The sequence below is a fragment of the Urocitellus parryii genome, chromosome 3 (assembly GCF_045843805.1).
Source record: "Urocitellus parryii isolate mUroPar1 chromosome 3, mUroPar1.hap1, whole genome shotgun sequence".
NCBI classification, from domain to species: domain Eukaryota; kingdom Metazoa; phylum Chordata; class Mammalia; order Rodentia; family Sciuridae; genus Urocitellus; species Urocitellus parryii.
The window spans coordinates 219,873,619-219,894,239 of record NC_135533.1 but is presented as its reverse complement, the minus strand read 5'-3'; the positions used below and the strand labels follow the sequence as shown (position 1 = coordinate 219,894,239).

General features: G+C 63.8%; 2 protein-coding genes across 2 annotated transcripts; one reads left to right on the top strand and one right to left on the bottom strand.

Annotated features, from left to right (window-relative positions):
- Positions 1–7,563: 7,563 nt before the first annotated feature.
- Fstl3 (follistatin like 3) lies at positions 7,564–13,253 on the top strand. The gene is made up of 5 exons (XM_026413962.2): positions 7,564–7,676; positions 8,842–9,027; positions 10,795–11,010; positions 11,611–11,838; positions 11,917–13,253. The coding sequence occupies exons 1-5, from the start codon at positions 7,574–7,576 to the stop codon at positions 11,967–11,969; spliced, it is 786 nt and encodes a 261-aa protein (XP_026269747.1). The 5' UTR covers positions 7,564–7,573; the 3' UTR covers positions 11,970–13,253.
- A 618-nt stretch (positions 13,254–13,871) lies between these two features.
- Positions 13,872–17,537, bottom strand: Prss57 (serine protease 57). Its single transcript, XM_026413972.1, has 5 exons — positions 17,459–17,537; positions 17,051–17,204; positions 16,515–16,659; positions 14,944–15,207; positions 13,872–14,066 (listed from the first exon to the last, which is right to left on the bottom strand). The coding sequence occupies exons 1-5, from the start codon at positions 17,535–17,537 to the stop codon at positions 13,872–13,874; spliced, it is 837 nt and encodes a 278-aa protein (XP_026269757.1).
- Between the last annotated feature and the right edge of the window lie 3,084 nt (positions 17,538–20,621).

Below are 20,621 nucleotides of genomic sequence, written 5' to 3'. Positions count from 1 at the left end.
TGCATGGAGATAAGCACACCCAGCAAGGGGCTTCAGACTTTGAGCTCAGCTCAGGGGGACCCTGAAGCCACCTGCACCCAGACCCAGGCTGGGAGCTGAAGCCTGCACATCCCCACCCCAGAGGTGGTCTGAGAGCCCAGCTGCGCAGGTCGACCGCCATTCCTCCTGCTTGCTGAAGCCCAGGGAGGGGGTCTGGGAGGCCCCCGGGGGTCGGGGGCATCTGGAGTCTCTCAGCTCCATGACACTAGAGCGTTGCTGACTTTATTGAAATAATTTCCAACTTGCAGAAAAGTTGCAAGAAAGTACAAAGGGCCCACGCCCTGTGCCTGTGGCCAGCTGCCCACCATCTGCCATGTTGCTCCGGGACTGTGTCTGAGTGGAAGCACTTGATGGCGTTGCTGCTCCTCATCCCAAATGCATGGGTGTGCCTCTGGGACCCAGGGGAACCCTTGGCTGAATTTGCTCCTACTGTACGGGCGCACCCCCACCTCAGAACACCCCGTCATCTGTGTCTGCAGGCTGGGCACAGCCTCTCCATGCTCTTGTCATCAGGGACACTCCTGGGCCATGAACTGCAGGGCTGGGGCTCAGGACGGGACATGGACTCCTAGTGAGTTACCTTCCCATTCAAGTCCCGTCCCACAAACACTCAAGACCCAAAGATGAGAGAAGGAAGCTTCAAAACAGGCCACAGGAACGGGGAGAAGCCCAGCGGCCTGGAGGGGCCTGACAGTGGGGCCTCACTGCGTCCACCACTGCATCCCCCCAGTAGGCCCCACTGCATCCACCCCAGTAGGCTCCACTGCATCCACCCCAGTAGGCCCCACTGCATCCACCCCAGTAGGCCCCACTGCATCCCCCCAGTAGGCCCCACTGCATCCACCCCAGTAGGCCCCACTGCATCCACCCCAGTAGTCCCCACTGTATCCACCCCAGTAGGCCCCACTGCATCCACCCCAGTAGTCCCCACTGTATCCACCCCAGTAGGCCCCACTGCATCCCCCCAGTAGGTCCCACTGCATCCCCCAGTAGGCCCCACTGCATCCCCCCAATAAACCCCACTGCATCCACTCCAGTAGTCCCCACTGCATCTCCCCCAGTAGGCCCCACTGCATCCCCCAGTAAACCCCACTGCATCCACTCCAGTAGGCCCCACTGCATACACCCCAGTAGGCCCCACTGCATACACCACTGCATACACCCCAGTAGGCCCCACTGCATACACCACTGCATATACCACAGTAGGCCTCACTGCATACACCACAGTAGGCCCCACTGCATACACCCCAGTAGCCCCCACTGCATCCCCCCAGTAGCCCCCACTGCATCCCCCCAGTAGCCCCCACTGCATACACCCCAGTATGCCCCACTGCATCCCCCCAGTAGGCCCCACTGCATCCACCCCAGTAGGCCCCACTGCATCCACCCCAGTAGGCCCCACTGCATCCCCCCAGTAAACCCCACTGCATCCACTCCAGTAGGCCCCACTGCATCCATCCCAGTAGGGCCCCACTGCATACACCATAGTAGGCCCCACTGCATCCACCGCAGTATGCCCCACTGCATCCACCCCAGTAGTCCCCACTGTATCCACCCCAGTAGGCCCCACTGCATCCCCCCAGTAGGCCCCACTGCATCCACTCCAGTCAACCCCACTGCATCTACTCCAGTAGTCCCCACTGCATCCACTCCAGTAGGCCCTACTGCATCCCCCCAGTAAACCCCACTGCATCCACTCCAGTAGGCCCCACTGCATCCACCCAGTAGGCCCCACTGCATCCACCCCAGTAGGCCCCACTGCATCCACCCAGTAGGCCCCACTGCATCCACCCCAGTAGGCTCCACTGCTTCCCCCCAGTAGGCCCTACTGCATACATCCCAGTAAACCCCACTGCATACACCCCAGTAGCCCCCACTGCATCCACCCCAGTATACCCTACTGCATCCCCCCAGTATGCCCCACTGCATCCACCCCAGTAGCCCCCACTGCATCCACCACAGTAGCCCCCACTGCATCCACCCCAGTATAACCTACTGCATCCCCCCAGTAGGCCTCACTGCATCCCCCCAGTAGGCCTCACTGCATACACCCCAGTAGCCCCCACTGCATACACCCCAGTATACCCTACTGCATCCCCCCAGTAGGCCCCACTGCATCCACCCCAGTATACCCTACTGCATCCCCCCAGTAGGCCCCACTGCATCCACCGCAGTATGCCCCACTGCATCCACCCCAGTATACCCTACTGCATCCCCCCAGTAGGCCCCACTGCATCCCCCCAGTAGGCCCCACTGCATCCACCCAGTAGGCTCCACTGCATCCACCCAGTAGGCCCCACTGCATCCACCCAGTAGGCCCACTGCATCCCCCCAGTAGGCTCCACTGTATCCCCCCAGTAGGCTCCACTGCATCCCCCCAGTAGGCCCCACTGCATCCCCCAGTAGGCCTCACTGCATCCCCCCAGTAGGCCTCACTGCATACACCCCAGTAGCCCCCATTGCATCCACCACAGTAGGCTCCACTGCATCCCCCCAGTATACCCTACTGCATCCCCCCAGTAGCCCCCACTGCATCCACCGCAGTATGCCCCACTGCATCCACCGCAGTATGCCCCACTGCATCCACCCCAGTATGCCCTACTGCATCCCCCCAGTAGGCCCCACTGCATCCCCCCAGTAGGCCCCACTGCATCCACCCAGTAGGCCCCACTGCATCCCCCCAGTAGGCCCCACTGCATCCCCCCAGTAGGCTCCACTGCATCCCCCCAGTAGGCCCCACTGCATCCCCCCAGTAGGCCCCACTGCATCTCCCCCAGTAGGCTCCACTGCATCCACCCCAGTAGGCCCCACTGCATCTCCCCAGTAGGCTCCACTGCATCCACCCCAGTATGCTCTACTGCATCCCCCCAGTAGGCCCCACTGCATCCACCCAGTAGGCCCCACTGCATCCCCCCAGTAGGCCCCACTGCATCCCCCCAGTAGGCTCCACTGCATCCCCCCAGTAGGCCCCACTGCATCCCCCCAGTAGGCCCCACTGCATCCCCCCAGTAGGCTCCACTGCATCCCCCCAGTAGGCCTCACTGCATACACCCCAGTAGCCCCCACTGCATCTCCCCCAGTAGGCTCCACTGCATCCACCCCAGTAGGCCCCACTGCATCTCCCCAGTAGGCTCCACTGCATCCACCCCAGTATACTCTACTGCATCCCCCCAGTAGACCCCACTGCATCCACCCCAGTACACCCCACTGCATCCACCCCAGTAGGCCCCACTGCATCCCCCCAGTAGGCCCCACTGCATACACCACTGCATATACCACAGTAGACCTCACTGTATACACCACTGCATACACCACAGTAGGCCCCACTGCATATACCCCAGTATGCCCCACTGCATCCCCCCAGTATGCCCCACTGCATCCTCCCAGTAGGCCCCACTGCATACACCGCAGTAGCCCCCACTGCATCCACCGCAGTACGCCCCACTGCATCCACCCCAGTAGGCCCCACTGCATCCACCCCAGCAGGCCCCACTGCATACACCACTGCATATACCACAGTAGGCCTCACTGTATACACCCCAGTAGGCCCCACTGCATACACCACTGCATATACCCTAGTATGCCCCACTGCATCCCCCCAGTAGGCCCCACTGCATACACCCCAGTAGCCCCCACTGCATACACCCCAGTAGGCCCCACTGCATACACCACAGTAGGCCCCACTGCACACACCACTGCATACACCACGTGCCACCTGCACCTTCTCTGTTCCTGGTTGTCCTGGGCTGAAAGAAAACTGTTTCCCATTTCTTGGGAAACTAAGGCCCACCCAAAAAGGCAGCTTATGGGCCTGACTTCAGCTGCCTCCTGGGATAGAAGGTGGGGGCTCTGCACCTCTTGTCCTGGCAGGGACACCCCAAACCGGACTCTCCTTGGCACTAATGGAGCCCAGGGAGCCCTGGGTGGAATTCTGAGCTCCTAAACTGGAGACCAGGGGATCTGTGCTGTTTTCAGTTGCTGGGCTTGCAGCATGTTACAGCAGCAAACAGCAAACTGATACTGGCCACCTCAGGGTCACAGAAGACATGGTCTGAACACTGCCACCTGCCAAAGCTGGGCCATATGGCCTCCACACCAAGACTAAGGCAGGAATGACTGATGGCACTGTGGCCTGCTGTGGATATCAGCACTAAGGGTGGGCCCTGTCCTCTGGGACCAGCAGGATGACCTGATTCTTGTTCAGACTGGGTCCTTCATCACAGAGGGGAAGCAGCAGGGGTGTGGTGAGGACACGGGGGGCTGGGTGGAAGAGTCACTGTGGAAAGGGCTAGACTGTGCAGGCCAGCAGCAGGGTCCTGAACTGGAGCTGAACAACCTCGACTCCACCTTGTGGCCCTGGGAGCCACGGGAACTGTTACGGCTGGGGACATCTGTGACAAGACAAGGCCTGGCCCCCTCCAGGATGTCCCTGCACTGCCCCATGGCCATCAGCTTCATGGGCCCATCACCAGCAAAGCTAGGCCCCTAGGAGCCCAAAGGCTTTGCGCTCCCATTTTGGGGCTGCTGATCATGAACTCCTGTGGAGTCCACCACCAGTGTCCTCTGGCTTGAGGAACGTGGCACCATGACCCACACCCTGGAGGCAGAGGTGGGGACGCAAGAGTGTGGCTCCTACCGCCCCTGCTGCTCTGGGTCCTCTGAGTTCTGCTTGAATACAATGTAAGTTGATTTATTGGAAAGGTGGTTTTCTCAGCTGAGGGGCCAAAACTCAGTTTAAAGTGGTTTCATATTATGGTGGAGGAGTTCGGGCATAGCTGGATCCAGGTCCTCGAATATCACAGGGAATTGCTGGGGCTCCTAGAAGCTCTGAGTCTTGCCGGGCTGCCCTCTTCCTCACCACTGGCAGGAGCCAGCTGCCACCCAGCAGGAAGTGGATATCCCTTTCCCAGCAAAAGTTCTGGGGGGCTCCTCACGAACTGGTGGAGCCTGAGTGGATGCTGACTCTTGGAGCACTTGGCTGGACTGCGGGAGGTGATGCTCCAAAGGGAAAACGTGGTCTGGGAACAAGAGGGCTGGACATCACCGTCCAGTCTAGAGCAGGGAAGGCCTGTCCCCAGTCCCAGCTCAGTGGGGCTGGGAGACTCCAAGAAAGCGACTCCCTCCCAGTGTGGCAGTGGACAGGGCTGCCCTGGGTACTGCCCCCTGGGTACCAGCCACTGCCTGTGTCTGGCAGAAACCTCTGGTCCTGGGGTCTCTGCCCACTTGGCTGATGGATCCTGCAGCCAGAGGCCCAGCGCCTCCCGCTGTCCCCCAGCAGCCTCGGGTGGTACTGCTCACAGCGGCGGAGGCAGAAGTCCCACCGTGGTCAGGCTGGCCGAGAACCAGGAATTGGCAGAGCCGTGTCCCTTCAGTAGCTCCCCGGGGGCTGCTCCACAGCTCTTCCAGACTCAGAGGCCACCCACACTCTGGTCTGAGGTCCCTTCTTCCACTATCACTTCCAGCAATGGCTGCCAAGACCCTCTCCACCCCCCGTCTCTCACCACAGCAGAAAGGATGTCTACTTTGAGGGCCCTCAGTGACAGGAGGCCCACCTGGGCCATCTGGGAAACCCTCTTCTCCTGAAGGTCCTGAACCCAATTCCAGCAGAGCGCCTCATGGCCTCGGGGTCAGGGTCTGGCCTGATGTCCTGGTGCAGCTGTGCTGCCCACTGCCCTCCCTCGGGTGGCGCTTCTGAGTTGCCGCGTGCTCCTCCGTCCCTTCTGTGGCCAGCCCACCAGCCGCAGCCCAACTCTCAGGTCTCTGTGTCCCTGCTGATCTCCCTCAGCAGTCGGGGCACCTCCAGCTTCAGGTACCCTCCCAGCGTCTGCCAGGCCCTGGACTGTCCGGTTGCTGGCCAGGCCTGGGGGAGAGAAGCCTGGCGCAGAGAGAAGCAGAGGCACAGGGAGTGGTGCCTGGCGTCTGAGCCAGGAGGGTCTACAGAGTAGGGTAGGAAGGGGGAGGCAGGGGGAGGCTGGCAAGGACACGGAGGCTTAAAGAGAAGGGCAGAACGGGGGGGGGGAGAGCAAAGGGGTCTGGCACGGGGTCTCAGGAGGAGGGGTCCCCCACTTGCTCGAGGTCCCAGGACACAGGCCAGAGAGCAGGCCAGAGGGGCCCTGAACCCACGCCAACCAGACAATGACCCTTTGATTTGCTCAGCCCAGATGGCAGAGCCCTAGAAGGGTCAGGTCTCGGCCACGGTCACACTGTCCAGCCCCCACACACCCTCAGTGAGAACACAGGGTCCCATCCCTGCCCACTCTCCAACCTCAGAGAATCTCTGGGGGACTGCCAGAGGCCAAGGCCAGGTCAGAACAGGAGGGTATTTCTGCACTAGGGCAGAAACTTGGCCCTTGGCCACTGGCTAGGGGACAGCAATCAGGATGGGCAGCTAAGGCCTGCGCCAGGGTCTGGGTGTGGCTCCTGGTGGTGGCAGAGCTCTTACTGCAGGACAGACTTGTCCTATGGCTCCAGGGAGCCTCAGTTTCCCCACTGGAGGAGGGGGAGAAAGCAGGAATGGAGGCCCAGGGTGGGGTGCCCAGAGACTCAGCTTTTTGATGTCCTTGAGAGCGCTCACCTCTCCCAGCCTAGGTTAGGCTACTTGTCTGCATAATTTGGAGGGACCACATCCCTCCCAACATGAGCTCCTCCGAGGAGCCAGGCCTGGGTCAGCCTGGGTCACCGTGGGACTCCGGCACCCTGCAGGGTCTCTCCTGCTGCCACAAATCATCTCAGAAGCACCAGGGACTCCCCAGAACCCACACACACTTGAGGGGTGTCCTGATCATTCTGGAATGCCCCCACACTAGATGGAATCAGCTCCAAAAAGAAGGGTAAGGAACACCTCTACTCAGGCCACCTGGGAGGGCAGGAAGACCCTCTAAAACCTACCGATGTGACTGTGTGGCCTGTGCTGCTGCTGGCCCGGGGTTGGCACCAGCAGTGGACCAGAAGCTGTGGACCCTGGTGAGAAGGCCGCTGCTGTCCTCTTGTTCTGGGAGCAACTGTCTGGGGATCTCTCCTGCTGCACCCCTCCACCTGTCCTTCCCCTAATGATTTGCTGGTGTGTCAGTGGCCGGGTGGTGGGTAGATAGCAGGAGTGAACAGAGCAGAAACTGTCCAAGCCACACTTCGGCTACGAAGGCACCCTCTTGCCAATCCCAAGGTGGTGTCCAGCTCCCCAGACCTGAACCTGTAGTTCAAAGCCACAGCCAGGCAACCAAAGACTCCCCAGCCTGACCTGACACCTGGAGGCTGCGACTGGTTGCCACCTCCAATTCACCTCCTAGGAAATTTGTCCCCTGACCCCCGCTACACCCGTATCTTCCCAGACCAACTCTCTGGCTCCCAGATGGGACCTGGGCCCTCCCCCAGTTGCCACCCCAGGCAGGCCCGGCCCTGCACCGCGCGGGACATGTCCGGTCCCCGCCACCCGCGCCGCGCCCCGCCCCGCCGCCGGCCCCGCCTGCGGGCCGCGGGACCTTTATAACCAGCGCCCGCCCCGCGCTGCAAGTCGGCGCCTAGCTCTCTGTTCGCCATGCGTCCCGGGGCGCAGGGGCCGCTGTGGCCACTGCCCTGGGGGGCCCTGGCCTGGGCCGTGGGCTTCGTGGGCTACGTGGGCTCGGGGGACCCCGCGCCCGGTGAGTGGGGCGGCCGGAAGGGGCGGGCGGGGCGGCCACCCACGTGGGCCTGCGGAATGCGGCTGCGATGCTGGGGCGCGGCAGCTGGGCCAGGGGTGTCCAACAGCAGGCTGGCGCCCGGTTCCCCAGGCCACAGGTCTGAAGAGGGCAATCCCAGGGCCAGCAGAGCTGAGGTTGGCCAGCACACCCACTGCCATTTATTGAGCACTCAGTGTCTACCTCTGTATCCCCAGATCCTCAGAACAGCCAGTGTGTGGGTGCTCTTACCACCCCCGTTTTCCAGATGGGGAAACTGAGGCTCAGGGTCACAAAGCCTCAAGTGGCCAAGCCAGGATGGGAAGTGAATCATCAGGGTGGGTCCAGATGCCGGGGAGAGGCAAGTGGGTGGCCTGGCCACCGGACCCAGAACTCCAGCTGGATGGCAGGTCTTCCCCAGATGGGGTGGGTCTTTGGACCCTCGTACCTGCAACTGGCTGGGAGGGCTGGGCCACGACTCCCTCACTCCTGGACTCCGTTTCCCCTTTTGTGAGACGGGGGTTGAGGTGCCGGGCTCTCGGAGCCCGTCCCTGAGAGGCACTCGGTGTGTCTGGAAGCCACCGACGGTTCTGGGATGGGGGCTGCAGCCTCTGGAGCCCCTGTTGCAGGGTGGGGAAGCAGTGGCCTTCTGCCTCCCACCCTGCCACCCCACCCACAGCCTCACCCCAGCCTGGTGGAGGGGAGAGCAAGCCCCCTCCCCGAAGGCCTGGTCCCCTGGGGAGCCGGTGAGCTCATGCCGGGAGAATGTTCCTAAGTTGGAGTGAGTAAGAGGCGGGCCAGGCGAGGGGGGGCTGCCAAGCCAGGGGCTCTGTGCCCTCGGGCGCTGTCTAGACAGAGGGCAGAGGCGGGAGAAGGGCTGCAGGCCCACTCACCCTGACTTGTCCAGTGCCTGGCATTTGACTGGTTGGGCGGGAGGCCAGTTCCCAGCCTTCGGGAGGAGAGTCAGGGCTGGTGGTACAGAAGTGGGGGTGGGGCTCAGAAAGGAGGGACCCCCAAAGGGGCCAAGCCTGGGTGTGCATCCAGGTGCTCTCTGCACTCCGGAGCCGTGGAGCCTGGCAGTGTGTGTCCCGGTGATGGGGCAGAGGCTGGCTGTCAGGAGTGCCTGCAGGCAGTGTTCCCTCTCCCACAGGGGGTGTCTGCTGGCTCCAGCAGGGCCAGGAGGCCACCTGCAGCCTGGTGCTGAGGACTGACGTGAGCCAGGCCGAGTGCTGCGCTTCTGGCAGCATCGACACTGCTTGGTCCAACTTCACCCACCCAGGGAACAAGATCAGCCTCCTGGGATTCCTCGGCCTCGTCCACTGTCTGCCCTGCAGAGGTGAGCCCCCAGCAAAGCCAGGGCCAGGGGCAGGGCACTGCGGCTCCGCCCAGAAGCAGCAAGAAGAGCCACCAGGGTTGACAGGGGGATGTCAGGAGCAAGCTTCCTGTCACTGGAGTAGCAGGCCTGAGGGGTGGGGTGCGCCCAGGAGATTCCCGGCTTCATCCCAGGGCCTTCAGTTTGAATGGCTCTGCCACCCACCCCCCAAATGGCAGAGGCCACTTGGCTCACACCTAGCTCCCGGAAAGCAGGTTCCCAGAGCCCACACAGGGCCCTTAATGCCACCGATTATGCATGTTCGATAGGCTTGTACCTCTGGACCTTGCTCTAAGAAATCTTGCCCCCCCGCATCACATCATGAGCAGAATGAAAGAGTCCAGAGTCCTCTGCCTTGGAGGATGGGCTGGTTGGAGGACCTTCCTAGTCCCCAGTGGTCAGGCTGAAGTTGCAGGAGCCCAGAGAGGGTGCCAGGGCAGGATGTGAAGAAGTGTGCGTCAGAGCTGGGTTCTGCAGCCTGAGGAGGAGTCCGCTGGGCTGAGCCACGTGGGGTAGTGCAACCACAGAGCCCCTGGTCCAGAGTCAGCCAGGGAGCTGGGAGGAGGGGGGCACAGGGCTGCAGACCTGAAGGCCAAGCCGGGGAGCTCAGACTGGGGGCCTCAGAAGTGATCAATCCCAGATCAGCCTGGCTGGGTGGTCCTGAACTCATGGCCACACGGAGCTCTCCAGACTCCCCGCCTCTGGCTTCTGGAGAACAGACTTCAGAAAGTGCCTGACCTGGGCATGAAATGGCCCAGAACTCTGTCCCCACAACCTCATCTGGCCCTGGGATGGGAACCTGGCCCCTTTCCCTTTCCCTTCTGAAGCCACCGGAGTGGTTCCAGATGTGCATGTGGGCGGGGTGGGAGGTGCCCGGGTGCAGCCTACATGATGATGCCTGGAGGGGACTCTGACCATTGTCCTGGGCCAGGTGGCTCACCCTGTGAGGTGGGATCCCCACCCCCTTTATGCGTAGGGAAACTGAGGCCGGAATCTTCAGAGTTCAGGATCCAGACACCCAAGCAACAGAAAGCGGCAGGCAGGTGTGCATTACAGGTCCGGGCTCCTGTCCGCCCGCCCCCCACAGCTTGACCAGGCCTCAGGGAGGATGCTACGAACATCAAAAGGGGGGCGGTGGGGGCCCCAGCAAGAGGCTTACCCTAGCCAGACCTGAGAAACGGGGCTGCAGGAGTGAGCCCCGGTTTCAGGAGGTTGTGAGAGGCCCCTTCCCCACGAAATGCTCTTTGGGCTGGGGCGGGATCACACCTGCCCTCACTGACACCTCCTGGAGAGGTCCTGGCCACAGAAGGAACAGACCTGCGAGTGCCCTCCGATCCGTGCCAGGCCCCGGGTGGAGGCCCTTCCAGGGCTGATGCAGCTGCCACGCAGGCCTTCCCCGAAACGCGCGGAAAGCGGGGAACAGACGTCGGCCTCGCTGCGGAGGGAAGGGGAGCTCGGCCACTGGACCCCAGATTCTTGGCAGAGACCCCCGCCCGCCCACGTGGAGCCAAGCTCCTCACCAAGTCTCCGCCCAGGCGCAGAACAAACCCGGTCCCCCAGTAGGTCCACGCGCAGACTCCACGCCGGGCGGGCGCGTCCCGGTGCTCCCGACCAGGATCGGGACACGCCGCGGCCCTAGGCCCTGCCGCGGCCCTTCAGCAGCGTGGATGAGGGACCTGAGGACCCTTCCGGGCGGCGCCCAGACCTAAGAGCTCGTGTCCTTTCCCGCAGATTCGTGCGACGGCGTGGAGTGTGGCCCCGGCAAGGCGTGCCGCATGCTGGGGGGCCGCCCGCGCTGCGAGTGCGCACCAGACTGCGCTGGTCTCCCCGCGCGCCTGCAAGTTTGCGGCTCGGACGGCGCCACCTACCGCGACGAGTGCGAGCTGCGCGCCGCGCGCTGCCGAGGCCACCCGGACCTGCGCGTCATGTACCCCGGCCGCTGCCAAAGTATGCGGGGCGGGGCGGGGCCTGGGGAGGGCGGGGCCTCGCGGACCTGCGGTGGAATACTGGGGCGCTGCCGCACCACACCGGGATGGGGCAGGGTCTCCACTAGTGCGGGTCTCGGGAATTGAATCAAGAAGCAGTGCGGCTCCCTCGCGCTGCCAGCGGGGGAGGGGTTGAAGACGGAACCAGAAACTGGGACCTGCGGGTGGAGCCAGAACTTGGTGGCTGAGGGGGCGGGGTTCGGGAAGAGTGGCGGCTCTGGTTATAGCCAGAGGGCGGAGCTTACGGGAGTGGGGCGAGAGGGGGCGGAACCAGATGTTGGTACCCGGAGAGCGGGGCTGGCGGGCAGAGAGGGGTGGAGCTTGATGCTGGTACAGAAGGGGCGGCCTGTGGGTGAGGCGAGAGGGGCAGAGCTTGGTCCTGGATGCAGTCGCACAGGTTTCGTGGGGGTAGCCCCCCGGTAGAGTCCCAGGGCACACTCGCGTGGAGAGTCGTGCGCCCTCAGGGGCCAGGCCGGGCGTACCGAGAGGTCAAGGCTGTGGGCCCATCCGGCGATTCTCGGAGCTGTGACGCCCCTGACCCTCCCTCGCGTCCGGCCTGCAGAGTCCTGCGTGCACGTGGTGTGCCCACGGCCCCAGTCCTGCGTGGTAGACCAGACCGGCAGTGCGCACTGCGTGATGTGTCGATCCGCGCCCTGCCCGGCGCCTACCATTCCCGGCCAAGAGCTCTGCGGCAACAACAACGTCACCTACATCTCCTCGTGCCACCTGCGCCAGGCCACGTGTTTCCTGGGTCGCTCCATCGGCGTTCGCCACCCTGGAAGCTGCGCAGGTGAGGCGGGGCCAGTTGGGAACCTCTGCAAACCTCCGGGCTGGCAGCGCTCAAGCTCTGCTCCTCCCTGCCCTGCAGGCGCTCGCGAGGAGCAGTCGGAGATCGAGTCGGAGGAGGAGAACTTCGTGTGAGCTGCCGCAGCACCGCCTGGGGTTCGAGGCCGTCCCTCTTTTATTTATTGTCACAGCAGCAGAATCTAATTTATGTCCCGCGGACTACTGAACCTGAGTGGGGATTTCTTGGGGATCCCAGAGCGCGCTGAAGATGTCTTGGAAGGGCGGAGGGAAGGAGACCTCCCAAAGGGCCAGTGGATGTGGCTGCCCTGGAGACGCAGCATCAGGTTAGGGCACCTCCTGGGGAAGCCCAGCCCCTATCCTAGGTACCTGCCCAGAGGACCCCGTTTCTGCTTCTTTGGAAATGCCTGTCGGTTACACCGCCAGCGCGCTGGCGGCCCCTGCTAATGGTTTGTGAGAAACTCCGCGGCCCTCCCCTCCCCAGGACAGAAGTGAGGAGGCTGGCCTCAAAGCACGGTGCTGGGGCCCAGGGCAGGTGCCCATACCAGATCAGCAAAAGGCCAAGGAAGTGGCATGGTGGCCTCCCGGCCCAAGAACTACAGGTTCCTGCCTCCCCACTACCTCTGCCTCCCAGTACTTCCCGTGAGGGCCCTAAGAAATGCTCCCATGTTGCCTGAGCAGGGTCCCATCCATGCCTCCTGTCTGGGCACACCTGCCCAGCACCTCCCAGAGGTTCAGCTGGTGAGATTCCATGGCCTCAGATGTGGGGCAGCCAGCATTCACCCAGAACTGTGTCCTGTGTCCTGCAATGTGCTCTCCACTTAGGGATGACCAGATGGGGACCACGAGCCCCAGCTTACCCCAAGAGTGGGGACCAAGACTGACCTGGGCAGCGCTGGGTTCCTGCTGCCCAGTGGCAGGCCTGGGCCAGGGCTTTAGACCCAGTTCCCCGCTAGCCTCTAGCCACCTGTCAGCTGGGCTGGGGGTGGCCACACCAGCTAGTTCTGGAGCCAGTCCCTGAGGCTGTTATTACCCTCCACTCAGACTGTGTTGGAGACCAGAGGCAAACCAGTGGGCACAGAGCCCAGCTCCCTGGTCCAGGTGGATAGTGAGGCCCTGCCCATCTTTCTCCAGCCCAGAGAGCTGTGCTGCAAGTTCCAGTGAGCATCCTGAGCCAGGGGTCCACTGAGCCCACAGGGCAGCCCTCCCCACCCTGGGTTCTGCCTCACCCAAGAAATAAAGACTGAAAAGGCTACTGGGGTGTCCAGGCCTGCCTTCGCCTCCTCTCTCTGGGTCTCGTGCTGCCCCGCAGCTAGGGGGTGACTAGTGGAGTCCTGGGAGCATCCAGAGAAGCCTGGGCTTGTGTTCCTGGGCTCAGCTCCTCCTCCAAGCAATGGAGGGCAGCAGGAGGGACTGGGGTAGGAGAGGGGAGGGAGAAAAGGGGCCTCTGTGGGTGGGGAAGGCAGGGGTGGGGGACAGCGCAGGACAACACCGAGAAGCCAGCTGGCTGGGGGCTCAAAAACAAATCCCGGCCTCAGAGTTGGGGTGCAGCAGTAGTAGCCATGTGATGGTACAGCCTGGGGCCATCTCCTCCTGTGACTGGCCACCCGCTGTGGTCATTAGAGGATGAGGGCCAGGCTTGGGAGGCCAGGCCCACCTGAGATAGGGAGGCCCCTGTCCAGCATCCCTGCAGCCCCACCCCTCCCCAGCCTCAGTTTCCCCACCTGGACACTGGTGGGCTCCTCGGCCTTCTCGGCAGGGGTGCTGGGGTCCAGGGTGGGAGGGCCGGATAGTGGGGGCATGGAAGGATGGAAAGGACTGTGGGCAGGACAGACACTGGCCGGTAGGGCCCCGGAACTGTCCGTGGCAGAGGCTGGTGCCCATGTGTCTAGGCATCAACTGGGTTCCATTCTGCTCTCTTCGTTTGCAGCAGAGATGCCCCACAACCAGGGCCTGGGCTTCAGGGACCCGCCAGGGGGTGCTGCAGTCCAAGTGGCAGGTCATCAGCAGGGCTGTGGCTCAGGCAGCGCCCAGGCGGTGCTCTGCAATCCTAGGTGGGGGGCGGCCTCCCCGAACCACACCCCAGATCCAGGCCACGAAGGCAGAGACCTGTGTGTACACATCAGGGGTCTTGGGGTCACCGCACCAGAGGCCTGAGAAGGAGATGAGGCCATGGGCCCGGCCCATGCACACCAGAGGCCCTCCGGAGTCCCCCTAGGGTGAAGAAGGGAGGTGAGGGGCCGTGGATCTCGTTTCCCTAAAGGAAACACCCCACACCCTGCTTTAAAACCTTTCAGCAGCTCCCTAGTGCTCTCCTCTGCCTTCCAGGCCCTGAGGACCCAACCTGGCCCGCCCTCTGCCCTTCTTGCCGCCTCTGGGCTGCAACCAAACCAGCCTCAGGTTCTTCCCACATTTGCACATCCTAGAGACCTGTTTGTCCAGTGGAGTCTGTGATCTTTGTGCAGTGCACCACCTGCCCAAATGTACTTAGTCCTCTAAGCCATCTCTGCCTGGCCTACCTTCCCTCAGACCTCAAGGCTTCAAATTTCATCTCCACGCTGCTCTTCTCAGAGAGGCCTCCCGGACACCCACCCTAAAATCTCCCCTGGTCCAACCACCCTAACTGCCCTCTGGACTCAGCTCTGACCCTAGGAAGTAGGAACTACTAGTAGCGGTTTCACTGCTGGAAGCAGTGCGGGCCAGAGACATGCGGTGGCGCTGCCTGCACTGGATTCAGGCGGGTGGGCGCTGGAGTCTGTCTACACCACGCCTCTCCTCCCGGGAGCTGACGACCCTCCCTCCCGGCCCTTTCCCCAGAGCTGCCCGCGTTCACGAGTTTTCCAGGAGTCGGGCAGGGGCGGCTCCCTGTGGCCCGGCTCTGCCCCCTGCTGGACACGGCTTGTGGCTGCACCAGGAGGTGCCGCTCCGTGCCTGCGCACCCCTCCAGCCGAGCACCACACCCCGGTGGCCCTGGGGACTCCCCGCCCTTCCTGGTCGTAGCACCGGACCCGGCGCCGAGGCCGCCCCGGCCCAGCCCTGAACCCTGGGCGGGCGGCTCTGCCCCAGTCAGCGGGTGGGTGGGCGCACTCACCGAGCAGAAGCCGCGCCTCCGCCGGTCCGCACTGCGGGTGCAGAGCATGTGGGGGCTCAGCTGGCCCCTCCAGGAGCTATTGCAGACGTCCAGGCCCAGCACCCGGACCTCGGCCTCCATCAGTCCTGGGGGTGGCTCTTCGAAGTCCGACACGAAGCCCCAGCCGGCCACCCGGCAGCGCGCCCCGGCCGCGGGGGGCCTGGCGCCGCTCCGCGGCAGGTGCAGCAGCCCCACCGCCGGCCCGAGGACCGCAGAGCCGTTGAGCTGCGGGGAGAGGCCGACTCAGGGCTCCGCCCACGGCGCACCGACCTGGGACCGCGGCGCCCAGAGGAGGCGTCGGGGCCGCCGCAGGTGCCCTGGGCCTGCGCCCACCAGATTCCGTCTCACCAGCCTGCGCCTTCTTCCTGCTCTTAGCCCTCCGTGGCTCCCCAGTGCCCTCGGGGTCCACCGTGAACATGGACCGGGCGGACGGTTCCCCAGCCTGTCTCCCTCCTGCCAGGGCAGGTTCGCTGAGGCTCCCCGGGCCTCCTGGCACCTCATGATGCCCGGCTGGGGCCACCGTTCCTCCACAGGGAACCTCCTCACTCAGGCTCCAGGGGGAGACCGGGGCTCCGCCCCAGCACCCGGGCACAACCAGAACCAGAACCAAGCAGCTGCCGGTGGCCCACAGAGGTCCTGGGGGCTGCAGCAGAGCGGGGAGGCGGCTGGGACCGAGGGGCTGCCATCCTCAGACCCTGGGCTGGGACTCACTCCTGGGTGCTGCAGGCACTCCGTGGCCGACGGCTGGCCTGCCTCAGTTTCCCCATCTGTCGAGGGGCCCAGCGAACGTGAGCAGCAGGTGCAGGGCGCTGGGGTGTCGGGTGAGCAGGCCCCCCAGGCAGACCTCCTTGATGGGCTAGGGAAGGACGGGGCCCCCACACCTGCCCACGGACCTGTCCACAGACCTGTCCATGGAACTGGGCGGGTGTCTCAAAGGCCCAGGGCAGGTTGGGTGTGCTCCCCCCGAATACCAGGCCCTGGGGACACCTGGGTCCACCCGGGACTCAGAGGCCAGGCAGGAGGGCCAGGCAGGGCTCCCAGGACTCCCACGGAAGGGCCCCTGCAGCCCAGGGCAGGCAGCGGTCTTTGATGGAAGCCTGGACCTCAGCCATCCCCTCTTTCAAGTATGGAGCACCTGATTGTACCCTGGGTGGCCATCAAGGTCCAGAGGAGGCATCAAGCAAGGGCCCAGGTGTACAGGTGACTCTGGTGCCAGACAGAAGCAGGGGACAGGTGAGGGGCGGGCTGCCAAACGCCAGGGAAGGGCACCGGGCAGATACTGGAAAGATCCCTGGTCCTCCAGGCGCCAGGCTGGGAGGAGGGGCACGTGGGGGCGGAGCCAGGGGGCGGAGCCAGGGGACGGGCCAGGAGGGGTGTGACTGGCTCAGGTGCTCACAGGGCCCCTCCGCCTCGTGGGGTGCTAACGGCTCAGCGGTGGACTCTTGCCTGGCACAGGCCAGGCCTTGGCTTTGGTCCCCAGCACCACAAAACACAAATCCAGAGGTCACGCTGGGTGTGGCCGCCCTGCTCACCCGCAGCAGGCAGATGTCATTGGTGTGGGTGGCCGGCTGGTAGTCGGGGTGCCTGGTCACCGCCGCGATGCCGAACACCTGCCGTGTGGGCTCCGTGGGGCGCAGCGTGTGGGCCCCAAGCACCACCAGGCCCGCTCGGGGGTCCCTATGGAGAGTGGCAGGAGAGAACAGGGGCCTGAGACCCTCCTCCAAGACAGGGGCCCAGCCCTGGGCCTCAGCTCAGTGACGTCTCAGGAGCTGCAGGACGGTCAGAATCCTGGCTAGGACACACTTAGAGTGAGCATGGTGCTTAGCAGGTGGGTGGTCCGGCCCCCACCTGGCACAGGTGAGAGCAGTGTCCACACAACAGCCATGATGGCAGCCACGTGGGGTCACCGTCCCCCGGCCTCCTCACCACCTCGCCACCCCTCCTCCCATTCTCCTTGCTGCTGGGTGGGTCCCGAGAGACCCCGACAAGCTGTGGCGGCCACCCTGTCCCTGCAGAGCCCGGCTCCCTGCTGGCCAGGGCCAGCTCCTGCTGTCAGGAAGAACCTCACCTGTGGCTGAAGCAGTGGGCAGCGGAGACCACCCAGCGGGATCGGAGCAGGAAGCCCCCACAGTGGTGCTGGCCCCCGAAGCTCACAGAGGCCATGTAGGGCCGGGAGTGGGGAGTCACCTCACGGCCCCCGATGATGTGCGCCCCCTGGGAGCCTGCAGTGGGGCAGCTGTGTGAGGGGCCAGGCCGGGCACCAGGCAGGTGGGGACAGGGCAGGGTAGGGGAGCGGCAGAGACACACAAGGGCAGGAGAGCGCGTCGGCAGCGGCCTGGGGACCCTGTACACCTGGGTTGGGCACCCATGGGCCACCCCTTCCACCTGGGTCCCCTCCCCAGCTGAGTGGCTGCCCCAGGGCCACGGCCAGGTGCAGGGCCACCTGGGACTCCCCTGCGGGAGTCGGGATCCTTACCAGGGGCCCCGGTAGGCAGTGTCAGGGCTGCGGCCAGGGTCAGCAGCAGGCGCCCCCAGTCCCCCAGCCTGGGCCCCATGGCCAGGCAGGCTCCTCTCCCACAGAGACCTCTGGGCTGCAGCCCCACCCCCACCCAACGGTCCGGAAGGGGGGAAAGGGCTGTGGGTTGTGGTCAGGAGGCTGTGGACCGCCCAGGCACAGCTGGGTGCTTCTGGGAAACCCGGCCACCTAGCTGTCGTCCGCGCAGAGGCCAAAGCTGGCCCTGAGGTGCCCGGGCCCTGGGACTCTGGTCCTTGAGGAGGACTGCTGCAGGGCCTGGGTTCCGGTCTCCGGGCCTCCGCTGACCTGGCTCAGACCTCTGGACCTTGGGGCTCTCTGCACCCCCACAGGGCCACAACCCAGGACACCAGCAGTCCCCTCCCCACAGGCTGACCTGACCCTGACTGGGTGTGGCCGAGCTCCTGCCACTCAAGCATCGATGTCCCCATTGGGCAGCCTCAGCTGACCTCAGGATTGGGAGGACAAGAAGACAGTGCTCTGGAGGGTTCTGACCCTGCCACCTTGGTCACACAACAGGGGCTGGGCACAGGGGACTGCGGTCCCCTGGGGTGACATCCTGCAGGTGCAGACGGTGTCCTGGCTGTGCCGAGGGACAGCACCGGCAGGTCACGGCCATCGCAGTGGTGGGGTCCATGCAGTGAGGCCATCTCCATGGTGTGGACGTGCCATTTCACTCTGCCACCCTCAGTGAGCCACACAGAGGCAGGGACAGAGACAGGAGAGAGACAGAGACGGAGGGCAGAGGGACAGAGAGGAGAGAGACAGTAGGAAGAGAGAGACAGAGAGAGACAGAGAGAGAGACAGAGTCAGAGAGAGGGAGGGAGGAGAGAGACAGGAGAAAGAAACAGGAGAGAGACAGTAGGAAGAGAGAGAGAGAGAGAGAGAGAGAGTAGGAAGAGGGGGGGGGAAGAGAGAGAGAGAGGAGAGGAGGGGGGAGAGAGGAGAGAGAGAGTCAGAGAGAGGGAGGGAGAGAGAGAGAGGGGAGAGACAGAGACGGGAGAGACAGAGATGGGAGAGACAGAGATGGGAGAGACACAGAGAGGAGAGAGACAGGAGAGACACAGAGAGGAGAGAGAGACAGAGACGGGAGAGACACAGAGAGAAGAGAGAGACAGATGGGAGAGACAGAGAGGAGAGAGACACAGAGAGGAGAGAGACAGGAGAGACACAGAGAGGAGAGAGAGACAGAGACGGGAGAGACACAGAGAGGAGAGAGACAGAGACGGGAGAGACACAGAGAGGGGAGAGACAGAGACGGGAGAAACACAATCAGAGAGGGGAGAGAGAGACAGAGGAGACAGAGAGACAGACAGAGAGAGGGGGGGGAGAGACAGACACAGAGAGGACAGAGGGGACAGAGGGGACAGAGGAGAGAGATGGCCACAGAGGGGACAGAGCAGGGACAGGGGGCGTGAGTGTGGAATGCCCGAGGAGCTTGGTGCAGACCAGCCTCCCGTGCTGGCTCTGCCCGTGGACGGTCCTGAGCGGACGGTCCTCTGTTGGCCTGCCCACCCAGGGAGCCGGAGGAGGAGCTGCACATGGGGCTCCCAAGGGTCAGGACAAAGCCCCCACCTGCAGGACCTGGGGCTGCTGAGGGAGGCCGGGGGCAGTGCACAGAGGCTGCAGCACCTGGTACCTGCAGCCCACCCCACGGGCAGCCCCGTCCTTGCACCTGGTGCCTGCAGCCCACCCCACGGGCAGCCCCGTCCTTGCACCTGGTGCCTGCAGCCCACCCCACGGGCAGCCCTGTCCTTGGTCTGCACACATGCTCCTGGTCATCGGCAGAGCCTAAACGTAGTTCAGTGCTGACTTGGGTGGCCTTCTAGGCTGTGTGCCAGGGTCCCCGAGGCTCAGACCGAGGACGGTGCAGTCAGCACCAGGGTACCCTGGTCTGCGTTGCTCCCACCTCCCCCAGCTCACGGGGAGCACAGAGGCAGAGATGTGGAAGACCTCGGGGAGCCCTGTGCCTGTGGGGCGGGGACCAGTGTCACCTGCAGTGTCAGGTATGTGGAGGATGTGAGCACTGTTTTTCTCCATGTGTGACTGAAGGGGAAACAGGCCAGAGAGGGTAAGCTCCTTCATCAGGTCACACAGAAAGGGAGCAAGGGGCCAGGGCTGAAGCCTCTGATTTTGTCAGTTTCACTTCCTTCTCCTTTGACAGCAGTTTTAAAACAAATAACTGTGCTCCCAGAAAGAAGCTCCTGGCACCCTGAGGAGCAGGTTCCTGAACTCACCAGAAAGGGGAGCCAGCTTGTCTGGGGCTGCAGAGCAGAGGGTGTGGCACAGAACTGCTGGACTGGACCCTGAAGGGTCTTCCCACAAGGGTCTGGATGGATTTCCCTGTCTTTGGACAACAGTCTGTGAGGACTCATGAATGATGATACTGTCGACTTGCTGTTGTCATTGCGTTTCTGGTGCTCTTTATATAGTGGAGAGATCAAATCTTGGTCATGTCTTTTTCTTCTCCTATCAGAAAACACAGCCCCCTGGGGAGTGAGTCTCGGTTAATTGTGGGCAGAGGTAGAAGCAGGTTGAGTAGGTCTCTGACCCTCTCTCTGAGAAGCCCAGGGTCTCCAGGGCCATGGAGCCTGGGCATCTAGCCTAGGAAGGGCATCAAGGAAGCACGCCTTTCCTAACCTGAGTAGGGCACACAGCAGGTGCTTAGTAGGTGCAGGGCCTGCTCCCTGCAGCCCAGAGCAGCACGGATGAGTCCAGCACCTAGAGCAGAACGACGGGGACTCTGGAAGACCTCCGACCTGCAGCCCCAGGTCCCAGAGGGTGGGCCTGGGGGTGGCCAGAGGGCTTCCTCACAGACCCTGTGGCCCCTCGGCCGCTCTGGGCAGCGCCCGGGATTCGGTAGCCGGGGTCCAGACTGAGCCCGGGCTGGGCCTCAGGCTGCCCTGTCCTTCCTCTCCGGCTCCGGCTCTCCCCGGGAGGTCCCCACCCGAGGCGGGCTGCGGGGCCTCCGGGCCGGCTCCTGGGGGCTCCCTCCCCTCTCCCGGCCCGTCGACCCCGGCCCCGCCGGCACCTCGGGAGGGCGCCGCTGGCTCGCGGTCCGACGCTGCGGCGGGGCGAGGGCGGGAGCCGTCTGGGCACCGCCGGC